This window comes from Alosa pseudoharengus, unplaced genomic scaffold, assembly GCF_046254945.1.
Source record: "Alosa pseudoharengus isolate Yale_2024_CS ecotype anadromous, Long Island Sound unplaced genomic scaffold, YU_APseudo_1.1 YU_APseudo_1.1_scf_13, whole genome shotgun sequence".
Lineage (NCBI taxonomy): Eukaryota > Metazoa > Chordata > Actinopteri > Clupeiformes > Clupeidae > Alosa > Alosa pseudoharengus.
The window spans coordinates 33,354,934-33,372,552 of NW_027468598.1; the positions used below are offsets into that span (position 1 = coordinate 33,354,934).

Genomic DNA, 17,619 nt, shown 5'->3' on the forward strand with positions numbered 1-17,619 from the left:
TTTTGCTTTGTTAATAGAGCTTCCCGAACTATTAAGTTACGGACAAAATCCCGTTGACTTAATGGGTCTGTCTCTGTTCAGTATCGATTTATCCTATGGCGTCCTCTGCTGGTCAAATTAGGCTACTTCTGTGGCTCTGCAAACATCAGGCACGGTCAAAGAAGCCGCGATCACACACAACACAGTCTTGTGTTGAAATGGTTGAACGCAGTGTACGTCAGATGCGTCGTGCGCTGCTATAGGTCGCACTGGCGAGCGTAATCACATGACCAAGCTACCCGGCGTTGTTGGCCACCGTAGAAGGAACTTAAAGACATTATACATTGTTGGCACTAAGATCAAGCAGTTTACTGCAACAGAAGTGGAAAGAGAGCTCCTCGAAACACGCAGACCGACATTTCGAACTGTCGGGCTAATAAACAGCTGTGAGTTTCCTTGTAGGTATGTGATCATTTGTTTTTTGAGCGTGCTCCCCTATGCCGTTTTTGCTATGGTTTTGATCTGTTTCTCTTGAATCCAAATCAACACTGCGGGTTCCCCCAGTCACAGTTGTTGTAACCAAACAAACAAGCGTTGCATGTTAGTCTACTTTATCTCATAGGCCATTCTAATTTGTTAAGGAGAGACTAATGCTCAATCTCATGTTATGGAGAACTAATGCTTGCATTGCAGGCTTCAGGCTACTTCAGCAGTTTTGACTCCAAAGTCAGTCTCACCAAGTCGTTTGTTGTAAACAAGTCTACTCAGGTCTACACAGTTTAACAGGATCCCTTTTGAAATACCAGCCATATGTGTCAGTAGGCCTGCATTTAATGCTTATTGGGGTCTACATGGAAAGACTGTAACCTACAAATATATGATCTCCAATTTGATCCAGTTGACTATGGTAGACGTGGCCTCTATCTGTAGTGTGCACTGGTAGGCTAAGGACTTAAATGGATTTGATACTGTGCACCCTGGGATCTAAATGCGATAAGGGAACACCCGTGACTGCAGCAAGTTTTTTTCCTGTGATTTCCTGGGTTTGAAACATAGCTGTCAGACTTGCAGACTCTTCCACATCCTTTTATCCTTTTATGACTTAAGTGGCTTCTTCTTATGGAGATTGGCATTTTGTTGTTGGGGCAGGTAAAATCAAACCACTATAACATGTTGTCTAAACCAAGCCTTTTACCTTTCCTGACAAGTTTGTAGGCTTACACTTTCTCCCTACCTCTTACACACACACACACACACACACACACACACTCTCTCTTTCTCTCTCTCTCTCTCTCTCTCTCTCAAACTAAAAATAGCCAAGTTGTCCTTGTCCATTTTTCCCATTTGATAGCTGGCTTTGTGTTTACAGAAAGCCAGGTCACCCATAGACAGGCGTGTTTTTGTGCAAAGTGCAGCACATGAATTCAAGCTGCCACAATTGAATTTACCCGTCTAAATGGAGTGTTTGTCTTTCAAAAAAAATCCCTGTTTTTTCCACTGCGGCTCCAATTCCAATGACACCAAGACCACAGAAGTTTGCAAGCCCAGAATAGCGCTTACAAAGGGTTCTGAATATTTATCACTTAGCTGTTTTGAAAATCTTACTGTTTTCATGTTATTATGATGTAACTGTGATGGAAAGGCTGGAGAGAGAGAGAGAGAGAAAGTGGGGGAGACGGACACGGCAAAGAAAAGATGCTAGCTAGTGCTCATTCATATTCCACCCATCAGCATTCTCTCCGGAAGCCACATCACAGGATCAGATCAGCTGGGTGTCTCTGTGGTGCACTTGAGGTGGCTCATGTGATGCATCTCTCCTTTAGCCAGTGTCTTAGCAGTGGCCCCCACACAGACACACGAAAACACACAACAGGAGTATCACAGGGCCGGAGAAACAGACGTGATGCTTTTTGTTATGTTCATTGCTGTTATGTTATGTGTTGACTATCAGGTCTCATTCTGAATATTGGATTTGCTAACTCCTCAGTGTGATTACTTCTCAAATGTGAATGGAGTGTGTTTGAGAGGGAGGCAAAGAGAGAGAGAGGCAAGGGCAGACACAGTCAAATATCAACAACCAGGATATTTGTGTGTGCATGCTGCAGCACCTGCCTGCCAGCACATTCCCCATTATGGAGCGGGCATGGCCCCCATGACTATAGAAATGCCAGGCCTGTGTAGGGGTGACAATAGACACACACACACACACACACACACACACACACACACACACACACACACACACACACACACTCACAAATTCATCAGGACTACATTTTGTTGGAGATGCATTTAAAATGCTGTCCAAACGGACAGAAACATTTCTAATTCTTGGTGAATTGTCACGCGTAAAACGTTTCTCTTTTCTTCTGTTCTAGAGCTGCTAAACATCGATGTGAAAGGCTACTAATCATGACAACAAGGAAGAGCCCTGATGTTGCATATCAGAAGGTAAACATCGCCAGATGGGCTACACACGCCCACACACAGAGCGTAAACATCGCTTTAGAAGACTGGTCCAATTTTTTCGATTGGGCGCACTGCTCTCGTCTGGTGTGGTCAGTTCCATTGATTATAGTGGAAGCTAATTCTTGCAGCACACGCTCCACAAACACAACGCTTCAGTCACACGCCTGCTGTAGCCTGGCTGTTGGTATAGCAAACTACATTCAAACTTCCCAGTAGGCTAAAGCTTTGCTAGACTAACCAGCCTGCATGAATGTTGTTGCGTAAGGTTTCCCATCTGAAAGTTGTGAGTTGTCTTGTGTCACATGATTCCCATGAGATTGTGGTTTCTAGGCACCCGACAACAACATTTGATCTCTGCATTTCTATTTTCACTTTTTGTTTTTGTCGTCCTTCACAAAGATGGCGGATGTAGAGCCGGCCAGGGGGGATAGCCTCGCCAAGTCACAGACGGTAAGGGCTCATTAGAAGTTACTGTAATTAATCATAATATGTTACAGCCATTGTCATAAAAGGGTGTGTAGAAAGTGTAAACTTTGTTTGGAGAAGTTCTTTTGTTATTTCAAGAAACAAGACTTTAAAGGGGAAGTTCATCAGCTATGGCCAGATAGTTCTCATATAGTTTGTCTGTAATGTGTCTCCGACCTCAGCTTCGTTAAATTTGCTAAATGAATAAATAAAAATGACACTGGCAACCTTAATCCCCCACAGTGACTGAAAGATAACCACAGGTTTTCCATGTGCATGACTTGACTATCTCTCTTTTCCCCCTCCGTCTTCTACTCTCTATTCCTTTTCTCATTCTCTTTGTTCTCTCCTCTCTCTCCCTTCCTCTGTCCCTCTCTCCCTCCCTCCCTCCCTCTATCCCTCTCTTCCTCCCTCTCTCCCTCCCTCTATCCCTCTCTCCCTCCCTCCCTCCCTCTATCCCTCTCTTCCTCCCTCTCTCCCTTCCTCTGTCCCTCTCTCCCTCCCTCCCTCCCTCTATCCCTCTCTTCCTCCCTCCCTCTATCCCTCTCTTCCTCCCTCTCTCCCTCCCTCTCTCCCTCTCTTCCTCCCTCTCTCCCTCCCTCTGTCCCTCTCTCCCTCCCTCCCTCCCTCTATCCCTCTCTTCCTCCCTCCCTCTATCCCTCTCTTCCTCCCTCTCTCCCTCCCTCTGTCCCTCTCTCCCTCCCTCCCTCCCTCTATCCCTCTCTTCCTCCCTCTCTCCCTCCCTCTATCCCTCTCTCCCTCCCTCCCTCCCTCTATCCCTCTCTTCCTCCCTCTCTCCCTCCCTCTATCCCTCTCTCCCTCCCTCCCTCTATCCCTCTCTTCCTCCCTCTCTCCCTCCCTCTATCCCTCTCTCCCTCCCTCTCTCCCTCCCTCTCTCCCTCCTTCCGTCCCTCTGCCCTGGGTCCAGTATATCCGGTGTGTCCTGCTCGTCACCACCCTGGCCACCGTGCTGCTGGCGCTGTTCTTCCTCCAGGCCCTGCTGGTGCCCGCTCTGCCCTCTCCCTCCACGGACACCTCCAGCCCCAGGCTGGTCCTGCCGCGCACCTGTTCTGATGCCTGCAGGTGCTGTAAGAGACGCAGGGCTTATAGGGGGTTGTCACACTTGGTCCCTTTTAGCCTGCTAAAGGAACTCAGATCGACGATTTTTTTTGGCCAAACTCGGACCCCTCTAAAGCGAACAGTGCGCTCGGGAGGTAGTCTCAGGCACGATTCGCTTTTAAAGTCTGCGGTGCAGTTCACACAAAGTGCCCTCGGGTTCACTTTTTAGCCTATTCTATCCTCCTTGACTTGCCATTGCCTAAAGAGCAGGCATGTCATCTATTATAAAAACTATTATCATTAGGCTCATGATGCAGACATTTGAGTCATTGGTCTGAGTTCGTTTAGAAGGCTACACCCACACACTCACTTCCTGTCACCCACACACTCACTTCCTGTCACCCTTTACTATCTTATCTGAATGAAGGTGAAATGGGCAAAAATATATTTAAAAATAAAATAAAAGTTCTCAGGCACTCTGCTGGAATTCAGGTACGGGCTAGGGTTAGTTTAAGATTTGAAAATTGATTTGATGTGTGTGTGTGTGTAGTATATATATTGATTTTCTCTTGACCAATATGTTTGTTCTGACTGAAAATGACACTGCCACATGCCAAAAGGTGGTAAGACAATGTGGTAGAAACATTGAAACATTGAAAAATTATCGCTTTTCATCTTTTTAACATTTTTATGAAAAATGGCATGTCCAAAATTATTCATACCCTTTTTAAATAATCAATGGAAACATCTTTATTTACCATCAAAGCTCTCAAAATGGTTCTTATAATACCTACCAAGCCTCTCCATGTCTCCACAATGATTTTAGACTGCACCTTTTTAGCAGCAATCTGGGTTTTGAGGCAGGAATGATTATTTGCCATCACTTTGGCCTTGTGCTAACTTTTTTGACAGATTGAGGTCTGAACTCTGGCTGGGCATTGTTCTCTGTTAACCATTTCTTGCCTTGTTTAGCTGTATGTTTTGGATCATTGTATGGTTTAATGGTCCAATGATGCCAATTGGGGCAGGTCTCTTGGCACACTGCCTGATCTTTTTCTCCAGAATCTTAGTGTAGCCTCTTGCTTCAGTGTTACTGTTTACTTTAAGAAGGTCCTGGATAACATAGGTACACCTGGTGATTTTTCCAGAATTTTTTGAGACCTAAGTGCGTGGGCCCTGGTTGAATTGACGTGGAATGACCCAATATAATACTTTCGAACACTTCTGATATGTTCAGACACACAGAGATGTTCTGTTTTAAGCCTTGGAGATGGTTGAAAGCACTATGAGGGAGAAAAGGAGATCCTGTCATTAGTCATTCAGTGGCTCTCATCGGTCATTGGGTGGTTTAACGAAGAGGTGTTAATGAGATGCAGCAAGAGGGATTACAAGGAAGATCACTTCCTTGTAATCCCTCTTGCTGTTGTTGAAGCATTGTACTGACTCATGACAATTGACACTCTTGTGGTCTCAGTTGCAAGTTTATTTTTCCAATAGTAAGTATGGCTAATGGAGAAAAAAAAACATAATAGCTGCTAACTTCAGACTAGATTATGCCATTATCTGGAGTGACTCCTGATCAACTCCAGATAAAGACTGCATTTGTTTCAGAACCCATAACTCAAAATTATGTTGACTTTGTTGTTGTTGTTGTTGAGAATGGGGAAAAAATATCAGGATGCCACACAGTATGAGCAAAGATTGTTAAGGCGGAGCAAGATATTTAATCAGGAGCCACTTCCGGGAACCCGGATCGCACGAAGGGGGGTCAAAATCCCCCTTTATGCAGAGCAGAGGCAGCGACTGCTCCATTGAAGTCTATGGGCATAGCTCAGAATTTCACCACATATGCTAAGATCTTGGTTCTATAAAGTTAAGAATGGGAATTTTGGGAGTACCTTTTTAGCATTTTTGAACATTCCAGTCTGGAGAAAATCAACCTTATATCAGGTGTGCGCCGGTTATTTATGCCGCTGCTGTTGGCCGGTTGCAACGTACGCTCATCAATACGTCTTCGACACGCCTCTTTATGCAGACAGGATTCGATCCCCATTTCGCGCCCATAGACATGAACTACGATGAAGTATCTTGCTCCACCTTAACAATCTTTGGTATGAGCACAGATTTCATGATGTCATTGTTGTGACCTTTTGAGTATTTTCAGAAACAGAGACATATCTGAAATGTGGTGAGTGACAGAAAGCCATGCTCACCACCCATTCAACCACAGCAGGTGCACAGCAGTTCATGGCTCACTTCATTAGTTCTGCTTTCTCACAGATGAACTCTCAGGAGACATTCACACATTTGGCTTTTGACTGTCTGTGATGCAGTCACCCGTGCAGTAGTGACTTTGAATTTGCATTTCTCAGAAGGAGTTGTTGAGGAACGAACTAGGGTAACCTTGAAGAGATATTGTTCAAAATGATGGTGGTCTCCATCATTTAATAATGGGATTTAGACGAGAATCACACCCTGGACTGGTTGTAGCCAAGCTGGGAATTATTTGTCTTATTTGTCCTATTTGTCCTGAATCCCACTATGAATCCAGTACACTATGGCAATGTCTTTGTTAATGGTGTGATCATGTAGTGACTCTCTTGTTGGTCTCTGCTGTTGCTGTTGTAGGATCTCGTTGGTGGAGAGCATTCCAGAGGGGCTGGAGTTCAACTCGAGTGCCACACATCCGTCCATCTACAACACCTGGCGGGGCCTGATCCAAGAGGCTCGCAGCAGCCTGGACATCGCCTCCTTCTACTGGACCATGACCAACAACGACACCAAGACCCACGAGCCCACAGCCAAGCCGGTGAGAGTCCGAACTCTGAAGGAGTTGACCAGGTCAACCAAAATTTGGATACAAAGATATATTGCGTTGGATTATTGGATTATTGCGTTGTCAAAGCTGGAAATCTGTCAGTGACTTTACTGGTCATATTTTAGTGTGAAGAAACTGACCATTTTCAGTTCTGCTATTTCCGTACACCTAGGTATTCTGTCATCTCAAAGGAGGATTTTTTTTGTATTATTAATAACTAAAGAATGATCTTCCGGTAACTTAACTACAAGTATAGAGTTGTTATCCAGCTGGTGTGTGCTGTTGTGGCAGGGCGAGGACATCCTGCAGGAGTTGGGGAAGCTGTCTGGCACCCTCCCCGTCCGCATCGCGGTGAACACTCCCACAGAATCTCAGCCCCAGGAGAACATTAAGTTCCTCAAAAGCTCAGGTAAAGAATCTCAGCCCCAAGAGAACAATAAGTTCCTCAAAAGCTCAGGTAAAAAATATCAGCCCCAAGAGAACATTAACTTCCTCAAAAGCTCAGGTAAAGCCCCAAGAGAACATTAACTTCCTCAAAAGCTCAGGTAAAGGCAGCCATGAGATTCTCTATAATTGCTGGACCTTGTAATAATCTACATATATAAGTGGCTTTGGATATAAGTGTTGTGCCAAATGAATAATAAAAATAAAAACTCAGATTAGCATCAAGCCTTGGTAAAGTAAATGAGAGTTAGTGGTAAAGCCATAGGGTATAGGGGCTCTTTCCCCATTTGGTTCAGTTCAGTGTTTCTTTTGTGCACATCCTCTTTGTGTATGTCGTTGTCAATAACCACATCTATAATACACTGTACTTTCCCCTGCTGTGTAGTATTGGCTACTTGAGTGCTTTCTGCATTAGTACAATAACTGCCCGTAAGAGACCGAAAGCATTTCAGAGTTTCACTTCTGGTTCAGTTCCTCACAGGATGTTCTGGAAAAACGTATTGCTCATCACATATTTCTGTGAAGCACCATGTTGACGAGAACTACAAAAAAAAACATTTTGACAGCCTCCATGCAGTGAGACAATGACCTCTTTTGGCAGGTGCCCAGGTGCGGACAGTGAACATGAAGGCCCTGACCACAGGTGTGTTGCACACCAAGTTCTGGGTGATTGACAAGAAGCACATCTACATTGGCAGTGCCAACATGGACTGGAGATCTCTTACACAGGTAAATTCAATACAATTCAATTCAAAAGGTTTTGTCATGACAAATAGTTGGACATTTGTATTACCAAAGCAATTGTTACATAAATATATCAGGACAATAGACTCATTAGAGGAGCAATTAGACTCACTCACAGAGCCATTACAAGCTTTGGTGTCAGCCATATGAACTGTGTGAATTAGCTCAGCCTATAGATGGAAAGAGAAGCTAAAGACCATAATTAACCGGAGTAAAAACATATGCCATTCCCTGACCTGGAATCTGGAATCTTGTTGGTGGTATACCAGTTGGCTCCAGTGAACTTTACCATGCCTTGGATGCCGCAGTGATACAAATAACCCAGTGGATCACCTCAGCCCTGGCCATGTTTAGAGTCCTATTACTTTATTATTCTTTAGTGCAGTCTGATGTCAGTGAAGCATCCATTGTTAAAAAACAGTGTAGACATAGGGACTGGGAACTGACATGGCTATACCACAATGCTAGATATAATCCCTCTAGTTTTGGTTTGTGTCATCTATCTGTCTTTTGGGGAAGCATGTTGGCATCTGTATAAAGGTCTCATTTAGTCCCACACTCATTTCAGTTATTGTTTATTTATGTACTGTATGAATTTAGATTTGTTTTATTTTATTTATTTTATTTGTTTGTTTTTGTCCATGATTTCATCATTCGTGTGTGTGTGTGTGTGTGTGTGTGTGTGTGTGTGTGTGTGTGTGTGTGTGTGTGTGTGTGTGTGTGTGTGTGTGTGTGTGTGTGTGTGTGTGTGTGTGTGTGTGTGTGTGTGTGTGTGTGTGTGTGTGTGTGTGTGTGTGTGTGTGTGTGTGTGTGTGTGTGTGTGTGTGTGTGTGTGTGTGTGTGTGTGTGTGCTGCATGTTAACTAGGTGAAGGAGCTCGGTGCAGTGGTGTACGACTGTGGCTGTCTGGCTGAGGACCTGGGGAAAATCTTTGAGGCGTACTGGTACTTGGGTCAGAAAGAGAGCATCCCATCTCCGTGGCCCAGTGAGTACTCGACGTCCTACAACAAGGACAAGCCCATGGAGCTGAAGCTCAACGGCACAGACTCACTCGCCTACTTCTCGGTACGTAAACATAAGACAACCATATGTTTTTTTTTTTTTTATTAAAGTATATTTTTTGGACTTTTTATGCCTTTAATGATAGGACAATGGAGAGTGACAGGAAGTGAATGGGAGAGAGAGAGTCGGGGTGGGATCCGGAAAGGACCACGGGGCTGGAATCGAACCCGGGTCGCCGGTGTACGGTGCAGGTGCCCGAGCCAGTTGCGCCACAGCTGGGGCCATGTTAGTGGCTTCCTGTCAGCTGTAGAGAAGACCCAGTAAATTATATTGTAATCTAATAGATTATATGAGCAGTTGGCTACTAATTATTGCTCTCTAAAGCAAAGTTGAACAAAAACATGTGTTCATTCAAAGGGCTAAAAGCATGTGATAGTGCAATGAAGCAGAAAGTTTTGAATGAAGGGCTATAAGTAAAAAAATAAAATAAAAGAATAGATCAGTCAAGAGCTATGTCACAAAAAAGTTATTTGCCATGATTTCCTTACTGGCCCAGGCATGTAGTCTAAGGACTAGGCTACAGCAGGCACATAACTGAAGCGTTCCGTTCGCGTTGCGTCTGCTGCATCTGCCACTATAATCAATGGAAGTAGCTACACCAGATGTGATAGCGGCGCGTACGTTGGAAAAAAATAGACCAGTCTTCTAAAATTTATTTTACGCGTCGCGAACGGAGCGATTCAGTTACGCGTCTGTTGTAGCTTCCCTGTGAGCCCCTGCTGTCTATATACATAAAGTCTGATTGATTGATTGATTGATTGATTGATTGATTGATTGATTATGCTGCAGAGCTCTCCACCTTCTCTCTGTGCCGAGGGCAGGACCCAGGACCTGGACTCCATCATCAGTGTTATTGACGACGCACAGCAGTTTGTCTACATCGCCGTCATGAACTACCTGCCCACCATGGAGTTCTCCCACCCCAAACGGTCAGAGGGCCTCTTCCGAACCTTAAAAGCTTCTGACTGTGGCGTAGCATTGAGTGCTCTCTCTCTCCACACTGAATCCATTAAACATGCTGTTCTATTGCGTCATATTCAGAATAGCAAAACAACTCGAGCAGAAAGACCAAGGACCACTTAACCAATAAAACAAAAATCACGGACCACCTAGCTAAAAAAAAAAAAACAACAGTAGACCTACTTCAACAGTATATTACACAATAGGCCTACTCACTGAACCACCTTGCTTATTGTCTTTGCACCTTGCTTATTGTGTCAGAGGATCCATATGATTTAAACTGGCGTAGCTTACATAGGCAGTGTTGGATTTACATACAAGTTGGTTCAATATTGCAAACAACTGCTCTATATTATATTTTATCACCCGGAGAGCAGAAATACTCTTTTCTGATTGGCTGGCGGGGTGGCGGGACGGGACACCTATGAAGTAGATCAGGTAAAAAAAGTTTAATCGCCGTTCCATATCAATGCTTATGAATGGTAACTATAACAACGATAGTAGGACGACGGTTAAGCCTGGAGGCAGGCTTCGCAACAATGGAATCAACTGTAAACAAGCTAACTGTCCATGCTATCGCTGTTATAGGGCCAACAAAAGTTGTACAACAAGCTGAACTAGTGAGCTTCTTTTTAAACAGAACTGCGTGTTTCCTTTGCTTTACAGTGGCAACCGGGTGATAAGCGGGATAACGGCCTTTGAGGTGTGTCCTGTTATACGGAATTAATGGACGAGGGCGAGGGGCAAAAAAACTCCCCGACGCGCAGCCTCCGCCCTAGTCAATTAATTCCGTATAACAGGACACACCTCGAAGGCCGTTATCCCTTACTTACCACGTCTGCTTGCGGACCACTTGGGATAGTTTGCGGACCACCAGTGGTCACCACACTTTGAGAAACACTGAGTTAGAGCATTCCAAATAGCGCTGTGCCATGTCCAGTCCAGTTAGAACATTCCAAATAGCCCTGTGCCATGTCCAGTTCCAAATAGTGAAAAATCAAACTGATTTTTCTGATAACGCTCACTCATATTGCATGCAGTTAGGACTTTTAATTGGTTTTCCTCAGATTTGCTCTACTTGAGTGTGTTTGTACTGTAAATTATTATAAGTAACTCAGCAGATGTGTAGCATGGCATCTTTGCCTTCCGTGTTGGAAAACAATCTCAGGCAGGATCTTTTTAATGCATTTGATTTAGAGTTATATAAGAGTATAAGTATACCCTACACCATACATGGGCTTTCCCTGACCGGCCCGCCTAGCATAGAGATAATGCATGCAAATCAATATAGTTGTTTTTATTTTGAAAGCGACTGCTATTTGTACGCCCATACATTTGTGCGTGGATGCATACGACGTAAACACCCTCACTGATGTGCTGGTGAATAGAATTTATGCTTCTGCGTCGACACAATGCAGTTGCCTTTACGTCGGCGTAAACCTTTCAAAGTTTTGTGTCTCTTATGTCTGCGTCGCTCACCACCGCAAAGGTTGTTAGAACGAACTCCTGCTGCTCGTTGACGATACGAAGTGTTCATTTCAAAACGTTACTGGCAGATAGACAGTTTACAATCGGATAACCCCATAATTGTAACCAAAATATGTCTGAGTTTATTTGCAAAGCTTATGTTAGCGAACTAGTATGATGCTACTACCCACAGGTTGCTTGAAGCAGCCGGCTCAACCAATACCTCCATGGGCTCAACACAGAGCGAGTTGACCAATCACAGTTATGTGCATAAAGTTAAAGCAAAAACATAGCCTACATTTTTAAAATAGTTTTCTTTGTGCATGTTGATTAACTAATGACTACTATGCCTACTATTGTCTGCTCCACATTTTCGTAGTCTAATTCTGCATAGAGTTAATTTAATGATGGTAATGATTTAATGATGAAATATTGCTGAGTGTTGATGAAATGGTGGCACAGGCCTATCGGTTGTACTGACTCCTTCACATTTTCATGACCTAGCCTAATTATATAGATAGGCTATTGTAGTACTTTTTTTTATCAGTCTTTGAAAACTGAAAAAAATGTCAATGTCAAAAAATCATTTTCGAGAATGAGGATTAAATACTGGACATAGACTAAATATTGCTGTTTTTCCTTTGTCTCCCTCACATTTTCATCTGTTCTTACGACTAGTAAACAAAACCATATGATTTACTTAATGTTATACAAGAACAGAATAGAATTGAACAGAATTGAGTTCAGACTTGAGTTCGGTATTTTGGGTCCGGCCCTCCTCAACAGTCTCAGTTTGTCATGTGGCCCCTTGGGGAAATGAGTTGCCCACCCCTGCCCTACACACTATATACACGTATGGAAAGTTGACAGCTGTTGATTTATATAGCATGTCATACATTTCCACAAGGAGCCTGTTGAAGCTATCATTTGACCTTTGAACCCCCTTTGAATATAGCTATTGGGCGAGCATTGACACGGCACTGCGTCGTGTGGCGTACGAGCGGCGGGTGAAGGTGCGTCTGCTCATCAGCTGCTGGGGCAGCACGTCCCCCCTCATGTTCCCCTTCCTGCGCTCCCTCGCCTCTGTGCACGACGCCAAGACCAACCTGGACATCCAGGTGGTGAGTAGCGCACACCCAGTGCTTGGACAGACAGCCATCCCCTCATTCTTTCACTTCTCTCTTTGTTGCTTGCTTTTTGTCTGTCTGTAATTAGTCATGTCATGTGATGTGTTGTGTGGACATTGATGTGGTAAGTAACCGGTACTCACACCCAGCTTTCAGACGGATATCCATGTTTTCTTTCCTTCGTTCTTTCTTTCATTCTTTCTTTCTTTCTTTCCTTCGTTCTTTCTTTCCTTTGTTCTTTCTTTCTTTCTTTCTTTCCTTCGTTCTTTCCTTCGTTCTTTCTTTCCTTCGTTCTTTCCTTCGTTCTTTCTTTCGTTCTTTCTTTCTTTCTTTCCTTCGTTCTTTCTTTCTTTCCTTCTTTCCTTCGTTCTTTCTTTCTTTCCTTCGTTCTTTCTTTCTTTCTTTCTTTCTTTCCTTCGTTCTTTCTTTCTTTCCTTCGTTCTTTCTTTCTTTCTTTCTTTCCTTCGTTCTTTCTTTCTTTTTTGCTCTCCCTCTTGCTTTTTCTTTCCTGCTTTCTGTCTGTCCGTCTTATCTTTCCTGACTTTCTTGCTTTCTTTCATTCCTTCGTTCTTTCTTGCTTTCTTTCATTCCTTCGTTCTTTCTTGCTTTCTTTCATTCCTTCATCTTGAGATCCATCAGGACAATCAAATTGTTTTCAGCGTCTTTAATTGGTTTGCACTTTGGTCAGATTTGCCTGTATTTTAAAAAAAATAGATATGCTATAAAAGAACTAATTTGCTAACTTTCTCGCAGAAAATCTTCACAGTCCCTGCCACACCAGAGCAGAAACGCATCCCCTATGCCAGAGTCAACCACAACAAGTACATGGTCACCGATAAAGTGGCTTACATTGGTGTGTATTACCGTACTTCAGTTTGGATTATCATAGTCCAGTTCAGATTACAGTAGATTTATAGTGGTAGTGTAATGTGTTAAATAATTTTGAGGTATGGCCTGAATAGATGTAATTTATTCAAATTCAAGTTTCTCAGTTCAGTGAAAAGATGACATCCTAGCAACACTAGCACCAATGCCATTACTGTCAGACGTGTCTTGTAGTAATGTTGAATGTTTGAAGTAATGTTTGAAATGTCTTGTAGTAATGTTGAATGTTTGAAGTAATGTTTGAAATGTCCCTTTGTTTGCGCAGGAACCTCTAACTGGTCTGGGGACTACTTTGTGAACACGGCCGGCTCCGCCCTGGTGGTGAATCAGACCCAGTCTCAGTCTGCGGACCCCACGGTTCAGCAGCAGCTCCAGGCTGTGTTCGAGAGGGACTGGGAGTCCCCGTACAGTGCCCAGCTAAGCCACAACGCCATTGATGGCCAAAAGGACCTGTGCCATCATGTCTGACACTACACACACACCTACACACACCTACACACACACACACACACACACACACACACCTACACACACACCTACACACACACACACCTACACACACACCTACACACACCTACACACACACCTACACACACACCTACACACCTACACACACACACACACACACACACACACACACACACACACACACACACACACACACACACACACACACACACACACACCTACACAAACACACCTACACACACCTACACACACACACACACACACACACACACCTACACACACACACACACACACGCTCACACACACACACACACACACCTACACACACACACGCACACACACACACACACACCTACACACACACACACACACACACACACACACACACCCCAGGCTTCTGAAGCCACGCATGCGGCAGCTCTGTTCCAAGCCTGATTGGCTCCCAAAGGGAGTTATTTTTAAAACTAAAACTTTTAATTCACAGTCAACCACTAACAAACAGCACCAATATTGTCTTAACCGCAAATTCAATCAGGTAGTGTTGCTGCTAGATGTGTTTTTGATTGCGCTTGGATGCAACATTGCCATTTTGGTACCTAAATGATCCCAGTGTTGTTAATTGTAGGTAAACTTGTGCGATGAGTATGTTGAGTTGTTTGGGTTCGGAGGAGAACAGTGAGTACTATGCTGGGTAATCCTCATAAGAAGGTATTCAGTGGACTTTGGATTGGTGATTGTGACACAAATGTTTACACCAAGCGGAAGCCCTGTATCTGGATACATTTTCTTTTATTATTTTGGGCATGAGTTTTTAAAGAGTAAACAGAGAATAAACTGCTTTTTAGGGTTTTTTTTTTAATTATGCACTTTGTTTTTCTTAAGAGGGGTACATGTTTTTTACTCAGACACCAGCCTTTAATTATCTCGCCAGTATCTCTACAAAATTTTTTTGGTCCATCAACTGGAATATATTGTATATTGCGGTGTTAGCTGCTTTACAAAACCTTCAGTATTTTTTTAATATGGACTCAACACTTGCAATACCTCTGAAATATACTTTCTCTTTTGTGTCTTGAGAAGGATATTTGGTGAATGGTGAACAGTTGATTTAATCTCAGGAAGCTGTTGTAAACAGGGTGGTTTGTTTATTGATTTGTTTATCAGGTTCAAGTTCTTTAACTTACACATTGGAGACCAGGGGGGTATTCCAAGTATGTGGTTTAAAGGCAAACCTGGGTAAGTTAACTCCGAGTAAGTGGTAAACCTCCTACAACAAGAGCCCTATGGCACAAGGACAATGAAACCATACATACAGCATATCTATTAGGAGGTTTACCCCTTACTGAGTTAACTTACCCAGGTTTGCCTCCAAACCACGTACTTGGAATACCCCCCAGTTATAACATGATCACAGCGGCCACAAACTCACTATGGCTATTTAAAACAGAATTCTTCATTCTTGGTTCATTCTTGTTATTTTAATACTGAATCTGAACATTTTTTTTTTTTTTTTTTTCAAACTTGCTATTTTCCATCCCATGCCCACTGTCTCATGTGACCAAGAGAGAACACTGCTGTTACAAACCTGTTGGACTTTTTGGACAGTTTTGTATTTAAAATAAATGGATTTGTGAAAAGTATTATTATTATTATTATTATTATTATTATTATTATTATATAGATCAGTCTTCCTCAAATAATTGGTAAATAATCTCATATATTCATATATCTCATATTTATTTCATAAATATATCATTCAATGGCATCAACTTTCTTCAATCTCTGACATAATTGCAAATTGCCAGGTACTTCTTGCAGGTTGGAGACAGACAAAGCATCTGAAAGGGTCTTAACCTTGTGCAAAGCTGAAGCAACAGAAAGAAAAAGTCGAGGAGGCTCAAAAGGAGTGATTGGGACCAAGGATGGACCCAACAATTATGTCTGGCGCTTTTCCTTGCTTGTGCATGTGTTGCATCCTCCAAGCCCTCAGTAATGCATGAAGTCGTGTGCGCAACCTCCACTGCGGGCCGAAGGGCCGTAGGCGTGGAAGGTGGACATCTGGGCATTGGGCATCCAGCTGTTGGGGTCAGGCCATTGGGGTGGATGAGCCTCGGGCTCATATGGAAAGTACTTGAGAAGAGATGAGACAAGAGAAGGTTCTGGAAGTTTCAAGTGGTAAAGCACTAGAACATGGCAAAGTCATCATGGGTTTAATTCTCAGGGAATATAAGATCACACACACAGAATTTAAACATTCAATGTACTATGTCATTTTAAACATGACAAATTGTTAAACAAATGTAATATAAAAGGTTATGACTATACTTAAACACATTTTCCTTTGCTGTATTTCAGCATTATAAGTGTGGACAGGTTTGTTATTGTTTGTGAATAAAATTGTAATTCAGTCTGTGTAACTCATTTCAAGGCTGACCACTATCAATAATTTTTAATGAATGGCTTTGAAATTAGATTTGATTTGACCCATCTAGCCTCATATATGCTTAAACAAAGCTGAAGTGATAAAAAATGGCTCTCTTACGTTTGCTCTTACACACTCTTACGTGCTACCTTACCTGCAGGACATATTCCCCACCAGCCTGCACAGCTTGGTCACTGTATTCAGGATAGTTCACACTGTGGTCATCCACCATGTCCTGGGACATTGGGACATCACCATCTTGGCTTTCGATCACACTCTGGGTAAGAACCTGGGTCAGAAAGTCTTGGGTGACCATATCTTCCAGTAGAAAATCCTGGGTTTCTGCCAGGAAGACCTGTGGCGGATTCACATCTTGCTCACACATGGAGTCATCTTGAGGGTAGTGCACTAGCGACTGGTCCAGGGTTCCCTCTTGGGCAGGCTCATGCTGTGGTCCACAAGTCCCTGGAGCAATGCCTTCAGTCTGAGGGAGCTTAGCCATTTGCTGCTTCCCACAGAAGCTACTGAAATACGACATTATCGACTCGCCCAGAGATCTCTCCCGGCGAGTGCCAGGGACAGTGGAGTAACCCGTGGCACCCATTTCTTCATCTGTGGCCTTGTTGGGTGCTGGACAGTTGTCCGGGTCAGAAGCTTGCCGGTTTGGAGTTTGATGGGCTCGATCAGACTCCTCAGACGACATTGTGTCAGAGGTACCCATGTCCTGCTCATCCACGATGCACAGATCGTCCAGCTGCTTTGTAGTCTTACGGACTCGGCTGTAGACCAGATTGTGTTGGCTGTGTACTGCTGAGGTTGCACCACAATTGTCTATGCGATATTTCCCAGCAAAGGCTGCCTGGCAGCTGCCACTGTGGTACTGATGCTCCTGTTTTGCAGCAGCAGAGCGTTGAGGCTGGTAAGCACCCCTTGGGTGAGGAGGTTGGGCCTGTGTCTCTGTCTGGAGACGGTGTGGTCTTGCGCCATCTCCCCCAGAAGTTCTGGCTGGTGTCACTGCCTCTTGCAGACAGCGACGAGACATCTCGTAATAGTGCTTGTACTCCTGAGCAGCACGCAAGTGGTGAATGGTGATGAAGTGATGGCGCAGGGCTGAGCTGGGATTGATCCTCTGGTGCGAATCCAACGTCAGCGTTCGCTTTAGGAGCTCTACCATGCAGTGTCGGTCCATAATTTCTGCAGCTATCTCCTCATTACGGAATCCCTCATCTGTTTGAGGAACCTCTACAGACT

At 43.7% G+C, this 17,619-nt stretch overlaps 1 protein-coding gene across 2 annotated transcripts; it reads left to right on the forward strand.

Moving 5' to 3' along the window:
- The first annotated feature begins 308 nt into the window (after positions 1-308).
- On the forward strand, positions 309-15,586 carry pld3 (phospholipase D family member 3). 2 transcript variants are annotated; one of them, XM_076282883.1, is made up of 12 exons: positions 309-441; positions 2,358-2,430; positions 2,848-2,898; positions 3,842-3,996; positions 6,601-6,781; positions 7,082-7,199; positions 7,836-7,963; positions 8,845-9,042; positions 9,829-9,968; positions 12,422-12,587; positions 13,347-13,446; positions 13,744-15,586. In XM_076282883.1, the coding sequence occupies exons 2-12, from the start codon at positions 2,392-2,394 to the stop codon at positions 13,944-13,946; spliced, it is 1,479 nt and encodes a 492-aa protein (XP_076138998.1). In that variant the 5' UTR covers positions 309-441; positions 2,358-2,391; the 3' UTR covers positions 13,947-15,586. The 2 variants fall into 2 exon arrangements, with proteins under 2 accessions (XP_076138998.1, XP_076138999.1); XM_076282884.1 differs by having other exon boundaries at positions 309-437.
- Positions 15,587-17,619: the final 2,033 nt, after the last annotated feature.